The sequence below is a fragment of the Amblyomma americanum genome, chromosome 10, assembly GCF_052857255.1.
Source record: "Amblyomma americanum isolate KBUSLIRL-KWMA chromosome 10, ASM5285725v1, whole genome shotgun sequence".
NCBI lineage: Eukaryota > Metazoa > Arthropoda > Arachnida > Ixodida > Ixodidae > Amblyomma > Amblyomma americanum.
This window is the reverse complement of record NC_135506.1, coordinates 93,014,075-93,024,610: the sequence shown is the minus strand read 5'-3', so window position 1 is coordinate 93,024,610 and position 10,536 is coordinate 93,014,075. Positions and strand designations below refer to the sequence as shown.

Below are 10,536 nucleotides of genomic sequence, written 5' to 3'. Positions count from 1 at the left end.
GGAAGTGCCATCGCTGAATGACATACGACCTCCGTGGGAAAAACTGCGTCTCGTCTTTGTTTGTTACTGGCTAGCCCTGTGTCTTGTGCACAGTGCAAGAGTTATACATGTCATCGCATATAAGCTAAGCACAGCATATGCTGTAGCCTGGCGCCAGACAGGAAAAAAAAAACTCATTTCGAAACCTTCATATGTACAGCGAAACGTATCCTACCCAATACCCTGACACCTGCCCCTGGTGTGACGCAAGTAGCACATTTTTTTGTGCGAAACCAGCATTTCACGAGGTCCATTCGGCTTATCGAGTCTGTGTGAAGCATGACCCATATCTCTGTTCACATTGCATAACGCCACCTACATCGTCTTTCATCATCGGCGCGAACACACAAGAACCAGCAAAGCAAAGCACTCCAGGATGGAAATCGAGTCGGGTCCGTCTAACATATCGAAGGAGGAGTTTCGCCGACTACATCGCATTGATGTACAACCAGAAAGAAGACGACGGCACCGTGAGTCTACAGATGCCCGAGGACGTGGCTAAACGCAGTGAAGAATTTGCAATAAGTGACTGAAGCGCCAGGCCGCGTTAGCACTCGGAACTCTGCAACAGAGAGCCATTCGCCTTGTCAAACAGTGAAATCGACAGCATGCTAGACAAGATCTACAGCGTGTGCAGTTCCACCGACATCTCACCTCGGAGCTGAATGAGCGCAGGGTAAACTGAAATGCGGTTGGCCATTCACGCGCTGCTACTGCAAAGTTTAAAAGTGAGTTTGTGCAAAATCGGCTCGGCTATCCGCGCCACGTATGTGATCAATTGTGGCATCTGAAAAATCTGGAGACGGTATGCGGTGCCATGCATACGGCATTTCTTGTTACTCTCCCCGAGCTAGGCAACCGGAAGGTGTGCAAAATTTGAGAAGCTTCGCTACGTAAATAGAAGATACCGCTGTATAGCGCGAGCAACGGCTGCAAGTATCCGCCGATGCCAAAGCAACTCAAGCCAAATTGTGCTTTCGCACGTCTAACAAGGTTCAACCTTTACTGAAAGCCTGTCGATTTGTTCACGTTTCGCAAGGCTGTGCGGAGAGGCCTGCACTTAAAAGACGACACATACTATCATGAGCAATATGAGCAGGAACACGGGAACGCGTGGCAGATAGCGTTGGAACCTTCCTTGGGGCGATGCACGGCGGTTGCTTTTCGCAACACTGTGGAATGGGTTCTGTTGCATGGCCAGTTTCTGAAAAATGGAATAACGCACCTCCCTTTCCACTTTGCTTTTGAAGTCGGCCGCCACATATCGCTTCAAGTAGGGTTCGAGGCTACCCGGCACGCGTTCCCGTGTTCCTGCTCATATTGCTCATGATAGTACGTCTTACCATCAGTGGTAGGTTCAATTGACTTTTCGTATTCTTGTAAGATCAGCTAAAGCTCAGCGACCAGGTTCATGAAGCAGCTATGGACATTGGATTTCTGGCGTGAGGACCCTACCCTTCTGATCGACAAGCAACTCTCAAAACTTTTTTGTCACTAAAGCTTATTCTGTCTCTCTCATCATAAATATGCTGCTTATGTGACGTGGTCGGACTTTTTTCGGCCCCTAGTAGATATTTCAGAAGGCTCCTTATTGTTTTCTGGAACGATGACGGTGATTTACTGTCACGCTGCAAGCAGAAACAAGCTTGAGCCATAGCGACCTCGAGAGGCGAGTTGTGCAGCTGACATATTTTTGCGGCTGTATCAGATGCCGGCACTGAGAACAGCTGCGCGACATACCAACTTTGTAGCCGTCGTGTTGCTCGCGTTAAAGCGATTGCGGATAGCTTTGGAACGGCGAATTGTGCAGCGAACTTCAGAAAAAAGGGACCGGCGAGGTAAGCAGTGATAGAGCAAAACGCCGCTTTTTTCATTTTTGCCGAGCTTTATCTTTCATGTCGGAACAGAACGTCGGCTCTTATCGGTAGCGCATAATCGAGGGAAGAGCACAATTTGTACACACGTAGTAGGGCATTGGACAAGACGCGTGCACGCCTGGCGTCCAATTTGGAAAGACCGAAGCTGAAGGGCAGAACTCTTGAGTGTCTCAGCCACAGAGCACCAAGAATGGCACCTCGCAGCAGAATGTCGCATGGCATAGGTGACACCGTGCTTTACTGTTCTAGAAGGGGCAACGAAAGACTGTTATAATGCTAGGCGCTGAAATGGTTTGGTTGGTTTACGGGCGTTCAACGTCCCAAGGCGACTTAGGCTATGAGGAATGCCATAGTGAAGGGCTCCGGAAATTTCGACCATCTAGGGTTCTTTAACGTGCACTGACATTGCACAGTACACGGGCCTCTCGAATTTTGCCTCCATAGAAATTCGACCGCCATGGCCGGGATCGAACCCGCGTTTTTCGCGTCAGCAGCGAGCGCCATTACTACTGAGCCACCGCGGCGGCTAAACTTAAAAATGATTTAAAACAAGTAAATATCCGTGGAATGTGAGTGCTGCGATTGGGTGAGAGGTAATACATTGCATTATGCGGAAAGAAAAGAACAGTGTTCATGTTTGGGAAGTAGTATGCAAAGGGGACCCGATGCAGGTCAAACAAGCCGTTAACGTTATCGCGTCATACCGCTAAGGCGGAGCATAGGTGTCACCGAATTTTCGGTTTTTCATTATCTCTCTTCTTTGATTCCTCAATCTCTTTGCCGCAGTTATAGCAAAGAACAGGATGCTAAATGAGTAAGGAAAGTTTTTAAACCCCAGAAACAAGAACTGAAAATAAACGAAAGCATTTTTGGTATAAAAGAAGCAAAAATTAATGCTGTAAAGGATGAAACATTTATCAGCGGCTAAATGATACGCGCACCGACAATATACACGGCAATGAAACAAACTGAGCGACGGGAGAAAACACCTGTGCAGAACAGCATCATCGAAACAGCTGCGGTTGGTGGCCCACTAATGGGCTAATAGGCTGTGTAAAGTATGACCCGGTTATATACGGTTAATATGCGAGAAAAAATTGAGAGGACGGGTATCACTGTGCAACCCTTGATTCAGCGACAGCTGCTTAGGTACTTTTATTGTGCGATATTTTGAAGTGCGGAATATTAGAGCGACTTGATACCTGTGTGGCACACTCGTTCATCAAGTAGCTCTCCTCTCCAGTCCGTCGCCCTAGGCCTGCAGCGCCACCGATGACTAACCTTAGCTCGCCAGGTAAAGAAAAACCCTCGTTTCCTGAAATGGAATCTACGGAACGCCCCATCACACGCGAAAATACTTGTCCATGCCTCTCGTCTTAGACAGAAACTCGTATATGCGTCACCAATCTGGAACCTGCATCAAGCATATCTCACCGACGGATTAGAATCAATTAAAGGTGGTGCTATTATTCACGCCTTATTCTAATATGGCGTCTCCATGTCATCTCTAAAATACGAATCCGGCTTATCAAAGTTAACATGTCGACGGTGCATTTCCAGCCTCCCTAATCACAAGTTCATTTTTTCTGCAATCAATAGAGCATAACACAACGCAGCAACCGCAAGCATATCACGTCGCACAAGCCATCCGCTTCAAGCTGCGCGCCCAGGTGCCCGGATCACCATTTTCACTGCCTCTTCTTTCTTCCGAACCGCCACAGAGTGGAACGGTTTGACTCGCGACATCACTGCTAACACCTCGCGATCTTTATTTTTTCAACTTGTAACCCACCATGGTGCTCAATGGCTATTTGCCACTATACTTACGCACTATGCATTAAAACCAACCCATTACGTAATGCCCCTACGGGGGACTATTAAGGTATTAATTTTAGCAGACCCGGGTTCCTTGGGGGTGCATGTCACAGCAACTGCCACAGGCTGATTTTGATACATCCCTCTGTTTTAGCGATTTCCTCCTTCTTCCTTTCACGGTAGCCACCTTCCGGTTATGCATTCCTACGCTCTCTCCATACCCTCCTCTTTGCGTGGCAACCGTCACATGGTTTGGGATTCCAACACTTTCTCGAGGCCCTCTTTCTTCCGCAGTAACCACCTGTCGGACGCTTCCCGTGATATCCACCCTCGGATAGCACCTTTCTTAAAGCCCAAACTGTAAGGGCAGTTTGTACAATCATAGCTCTCGTTTTTCCACATATTTGTGATTTAATGCTGAAAGAAGGTAATTTTCCACAACAGCTGAAAGTTGCATGCATGGATAGTAGTTATACAGAAAGGAGGTTGCCAGAATGATCTTAACAACTATCGTCCAATATCTGTCCTGTCTGTGTTTGCGAAAATTGCTGAAGAAGTTATTAACACCCGCTTGGTAAATTTCTAGAGAAATTCTCAGTCATAGTAAGTGCGCAGCACGGAATCAACAGAAACTGCTTCATTAAATATAAAACACACACTACTCAATAATATTGAAGATAAATTGGTAACACTCAGCTTGTTCCTAGACTTTAGGAAAGCGTTTGATTCTGTTGATCACAAAGTACTCCTTAGCAAACTTCATTTTTCTGGAGTACGTGGTACTGCACTCCAACTAATTTCTGGCTATCTAGAATCGAGAAACCAGTGCACTATTGTTAACGGTATTCCTTCGGAATACGGCTTAATACTTACTGGCGTGCCACAGGGCTCCATTCTCGGGCCACTTCTCTTCCTCATACATATACATGACATTGTCAATATACCAAACACCCCTGAAATGATACTATATGCGGACGACACAAATGTGTTTTTTTAGTGGAGAACATATTGAAACTACAGCTAAGAAATGCAATCTTTGGCTGGACGAGCTCTCTGATTGGTTAAGCGCTTATAGGTTAGAATTAAATGTCAATAAAACAAAGTTTGCACCCTTAAACCTAAAAACAAAGTTATAGACATAGAACAAAAACAAAGTATTATTTTTAGAAATGATGTTATCCAGCGTGCTGAGTCGTGCGGTTCCTCGGAGTCATTTTAATGAAAAGTTGTTTTGAAATGACCACATAAACTCTGTACGATTAAAAGTAGCACGCTATTGGCATCATCAATAAATTTCGGTCTATTCTTCCAATTTGGTTACAAAAACAACTTTACTTTGCGCTTGTGCAATCTCATCTTAACTGCTGCCTTCTAGTTTGGGGCAGCACATCGGGCACAAATCTGAAATCACTCTTTTTGTTACAAAAAAGAGCGATCAGAGTCATTGCGGGTTTTTCTTATCTAAAGACCACAGGTCCACTTTGGGGCAGCTTAAAGATAATAAATATTTATAAACTAAATACACTGCGGCTTGCCAGTCATGCTCACCACTTGTTTTACAGAGGTACACTTTCACACATCATGCACACTGACCAACACCAAAAATACCAGCTAAGAGATTATTGTACCAGGCTGCCCAGATTAAGAACAAATTATGGCTCTCAAACTACGATATACCAGATAACAGTTCTTCTAAATTCTAATAAACATATAAAAGATCTCATCCATAAATACAGAAATGAGTGCTTGTTTAAGAATAAATTAACAGAAATGCTTTTAGTAGAACACTCATAAACTTAAACTCGTGAAAATGTTCCTAATCAATGATGTAAATGACTACTTATTTTGTTTCATTTTTTTACGTGTCTGTGGTAACCTTGCCATTGTAATTCGTTTGTGTTAATTTATTTGTTACATGTTACGCTTATATGTTACATGTTACGCTGTGTTGCTGTGCCAGGTGCACCAGGAGGGACGGGCCTCGTCAGGCTTAATATGCCTTTTGCCCTCCCCCTCTCAAATATGTACACATGCTTGGAATAAAGAACTTACTTACTTACTTACTTACTTACTTACTTACTTACTTAAGCTCCCGTCATATCTTCCAGCTTCCACGGCAGTCACTTTACTAGAGGTTCCCTTTGTGCGAAGAAGCACCACGTATATAGGTAAATAGTTTATTTGCGTGTTGCACTGAGAACGCGAGGCGGACGCGGGAGGCGAGATGCAGGACAGGTGCAGTACAAACGGCTTCCTGTCCACCCAGCGCGCGAGTCCTAGACTTCGTTGTAGCATCACAGTTCGGACGCAGCGGACGCATTTAACACAGACAGCACTGCCCAACTCCACATTTCCTCCAACTTAAATGAGCAGCCAGTACAACAGTTCTATGGCGGCGTATAACGCACAGGTGATGTTTGCAATCTCCGTGGATACTTGCGGGCGTACGAAGTGGCCCCCGAGTTGCACGGTAACTTTAAATGTTGGCCGCTGCACCAGGAACCATGTTGTGCTCCCATCACGGAGGCCTCAACCCACTTCGACTTACCTCTGTAGTTTTAAACCGAAACGAAATCTCGCACTCTTAAGGTACGAGAAGTCGACCAATGCTGGCAGGATTGCGTGAACTGCTTTGGCTGGGCAAACTCTTCTACTGTTGGTTTAACGATGTCAAACTGAAATGCACACTTTTGAGCCTTCACTTGCGCGCCTTTTTGAGCGAATCTTTAAGAAGTTCTTCCAAAGTCTGAAGATGCTCTGCTCTCGACTTTGAAGCCACTGAGATGCCGCCCAAATGACATGCATCACCCTTCTGGTCTTTGAGCTTTGTATCCATTGTTCTCTGAAAAAATGCAGGCGCAGGGGAAATACCAAAAGGCAACCTGTTCAAAGCAAACTGTTCTTCGCGAGGCCAGTATGCTGCGTAAAGAGCCAGCAAGTGAAATGAACTGGTAGGCCTTACTTAGGTCCAACTAACGAATTTTTTCTCCTCTAACCAGTGCAGAGATTTCTTACAGAGGTGGTAATGGGTATCGCTCTCTATAGAGCATGATACTAACTATTGTCTTGTAATCAGGCGAATATTCTCATCTTTGTTAATTACTTGAACTACCGGCGTTGCAGGTTCACTTGTTGCGATCGATGTGATGATACCCATCGATTCTGTCCTTCCCAACTCTTTTTCGAGAGAAGGAACAAGAGCGGAAGGCACACTTGGCGCCAGAAGAGTTAACTGGTGGGGCTAGTTGGTTTTCAGTGATTATATTCATCTCATTTGTCGCAAAAATACACCAGACAAAAGAAACGAACAAAGGAGGTGAAACACGGGTGCTGCTCACAACGTTTGTCCAAGGGAAGAATATGCCATACATATGTTCGCTGATCTGCGCAGACGCCAGCTTGGAAGGGATTCTGAAAATGGGCACACAGGAAGTTAACAGATGGGTTATGAAAGACACTTTACCTCTTTACCTATATCTTACAACTTAATAGATAAAGTTCCCTTCACAACTCGTCTGTTAACTTCCTGCGCGCTTATTTCCAAAATCCTGTGCAAGGTGGCGCCTGGGCAGCCCAGTGAACATATATATGCTTTGTTCTTTCCTTAAATAAATCAGTTGTAATTAGCGCCCGTGTTTCGGCTTTCGTGTTTTTCTTTTCTCTGATGTGTACTTTGCGCTAAATGAGATGCATATGATAAAATGTTTTGTGTTCAGAAACTTCAGATGGGGTAATCTTAAAGAAACGGTTCTGCTGTTTATGCCTTGATGCATCCTATCTCTTCTTTAAAGAGCTCACGATACTTCTGCAAGAGTTTTCTCACCTCGGACGCCGTTTCTGCGCCAGTCAGCTATGCGTTGATGAGAGCTTATTTCATTAGAAGACTACATTTACATCCAAATGAACATGTTCCATCCACTGCCCACCCAGGTGTGTCGGACCAGCTTGCTCGAAGAACTAAATAGGAAAGAAATGTGTCTGGGTTCGTTGTGCTAAACATCAGCGTTTATCACATCTGCGGGCCGCACAAGGGCGTCATTGAAGGATCGAAGTCACATGCTCAACGCTTTTATATTCAGGTGCGGAAATCCCTCACGTTGCTGCTTTCTTGATATCACAGAGACCTGCTCCTGTGTCCAGCTCCGGGCTTAGCGTAGTTCTCTTGATCATTAGGCAGAGCAGTATTGTCTTCTGAGACGGGCTGCTCACCCCGTTCAGAGACACACTGCTGTACTCGGAAATAATTTAATTTCCTTCTTCCCTCTCTTTGATGACCGAGAATTTTTGTCCGCTTGGCATACGCGCTGAATATGTGGCAACACGTAGATGACGCGTGCGAGCAGTCTCTGGTGAACTGCATTGGAAGTAAACCTTCGATGGCGGTCTTCCTCCCGTGCATTCACTCGCAAAATTCTGCCTCTGTCTTGGGTTCTTCATCAAATGCAACTCAGAACGCATCATGTGCAACTCAGAAGAGAACCTGCACTGTTGTGCCCTACGCCCGTGCTTTTCATGACACGGCTCATTCGATAGCCTTCTGAAACATCAATTATTTATCTTCCATTTGAATGTGAACTCTCGGCAGGCCACAGACGAATTCGTCTCTCACAGCCTGATCAATAAATGCAGCCAAGTTGCATATTTGAGGAAGTACTCTCGAATATGTGACGAACTCTGCAATTGACACAGTTTCAAGCTGTGAGCGATGGTAAAACTTAGATCGCTCACTAATTACGGACGGCTTGGGTACCAGATGATCTCCAAGTAACCTCTGCAGCTCGTCCAATCTCTTTCGCAACGTTAGATTTGGTGCGATCAGTGACTTGAGGAGGCTGTAGATCTTTGGTCTGATGAAGCTCAAGAATGCATGCATTTTTTGTCTTCTTCCGGCACCTGGCTGAAATAAAGGAGCGTGACTGGCTGTTAGTCCTGCTTGTCCATTCGCTATGTTAGTCCATTCGCTGAAGGAGTCGTCAGGTGGCTCTACCTGGCCAAGTAACCCCACAACTTGCATTACTGGCGACTGCATCCTTGGGCTACCCTGCAATTTGTATTCGCGCAGCGAGAACCTGAGAAGCGAAACTTCCTTATCTCTGCTTTACGCAGGTGTCGTTAGCATCCTCGTGGCCAGCAGTTATGCGAAGAAGACGCAAGCCGGAAGAAAGGCAACCAGTTTGTTTATTGAGTGCTACTTCAGAACTGAGAACGCGAGTCGGACAAGGAGGACGCGGCGAGCACAGGAGGCAAGATACATGACAGCCACAGTGCAAAGGTCTTCCTGCCCACGCAACACGCGTGGCTTCGATGTCGCATCACTGTCTGATCGCGGCCGACGCATTTAGCACTAACAACACTGCCAAACCCTACAGTTTGCAATGAAAACGAAGCACTGGTTACGCCGACGGCTTTACGACATACTACTACTACAAAATCAACGCGAACCCCAAGAAAGGGCGCTTCGCAGCTGTCGCTGTAACAATAATTATCGCGCGCTAAAAACTCTGAAGCACTAATTGGAATTTACTTACTGCGTAGAGTGAAAACAGGGTACGGTTAATTTAGAAATCCGGAAATAATCATGGCACAGTATTCCAGTTTAATGATGACGACGGTGATGGATAGGAATGCCGTAAGGGCAGCTTTAGCCACAGAGCTCCATGACCCGATGTATCTTTGGTCAACACAAGATGAAATCAAAGACCCATTTCCAAGCTTTTCGCCCCCGAAAATCTGAGCACAAGACCAATGGGAAGGTGGTACCTGTAGTATTACCTGTGGGTAGCCGGTGGCACTGGTGATCGTACCCCGCACAGTTTTATATATTCAGTCTGCGGCGAGCACTATGTAGAAGCCATGATAGGGATTCGAGGAGTGAACTTCATAGTTCGACCCTCAGGTAGTATCTGCCGAGGGCAGGCTGCATCTGAACAGGGGCTACGTTGAGTATATCTGAAATTCCAAGTAGTTTGGGAGGAGTGAATTTCTTAACCGATCTGCATCACAACGCGTATTTTCCCCTGCGAGCATGAAACTTCTTGTGCACTTCGAAATTCCCTGATTTTTATCGGCATGAACGTGAAGTCGAACACCATCATAATCAAGAACGACGGTTCCCTACCCTCATTCAGGCGATGTGCCACTTCTCAAGTTACTGTCACTTGATCACCAAGGCATCAAAACTTTAGTGTAGACAGCACAAAGAAGGGGATCTAGGAAGAACACAAACAGGAGCGCTGATCTTCAACTGAAGCTTTATTGCTTGGCCAGCAAAAATATATACACCGGGCACAACAAACAAAAGAAAGCAGGACGACAATCATATGAACAGATATATGCTGACAACTGTTGAAGGTGACAACAGCGGCGTCGTTATCTTGCGTCCAAAAACCTTATTTCCCGCTCATGGAATACCAACTCGCCCAAATCATCTGTTCGAGGCATAAAAAGTTGCTCGTTCCTGTAAATCCGAGTGGCAGTGCGTCAAAAAAAAAAATATAACGCAAGTGGTAGGGAAAGGTCTTACGCATTCGTTGCCACTTACACTCACAGGCCGGATCGCGCCCATGAAGACGAAAGAATTGACGGCCAGTGATAGATGCCACGGAACTCCGCGTACGCACTTGACCACATGACTGCGGCGCGGTGCGAGGTGCTATTGAGTCGAGTGCAGGAAGTTGACGGCACGTGCTATGGTAAAAACCGAGCTTTTAAACCACTTCTGCATCGAAGTATACATCGCTTGTGATCACCGTTGTAAAATACCTAGCATGCGCAGAAACGAAGCCTTTAGCTTTCGTCATGCTGA

At 45.7% G+C, this 10,536-nt stretch overlaps 1 protein-coding gene across 4 annotated transcripts in view; it reads left to right on the top strand.

Annotated features, from left to right (window-relative positions):
- Positions 1-464: 464 nt before the first annotated feature.
- Positions 465-10,536, top strand: part of LOC144108879 (ATP-binding cassette sub-family C member 2-like) — a 143,594-nt gene continuing 133,522 nt past the window's right edge. Inside the window, exons 1-2 of one of the 4 annotated variants that reach the window (XM_077642111.1) lie at positions 1,743-1,877; positions 6,588-6,682. Coding sequence is in view for 1 of the 4 variants with exons in the window: in XM_077642109.1 (XP_077498235.1) it covers positions 480-509 (30 nt within the window). In the remaining 3 variants the exon portion in view is untranslated. Of the gene's footprint in view, positions 510-1,742; positions 1,878-2,121; positions 2,141-6,587; positions 6,683-10,536 lie in introns of those variants that run through there. The other 3 variants (XM_077642109.1, XM_077642110.1, XM_077642112.1) reach the window with 3 other exon arrangements.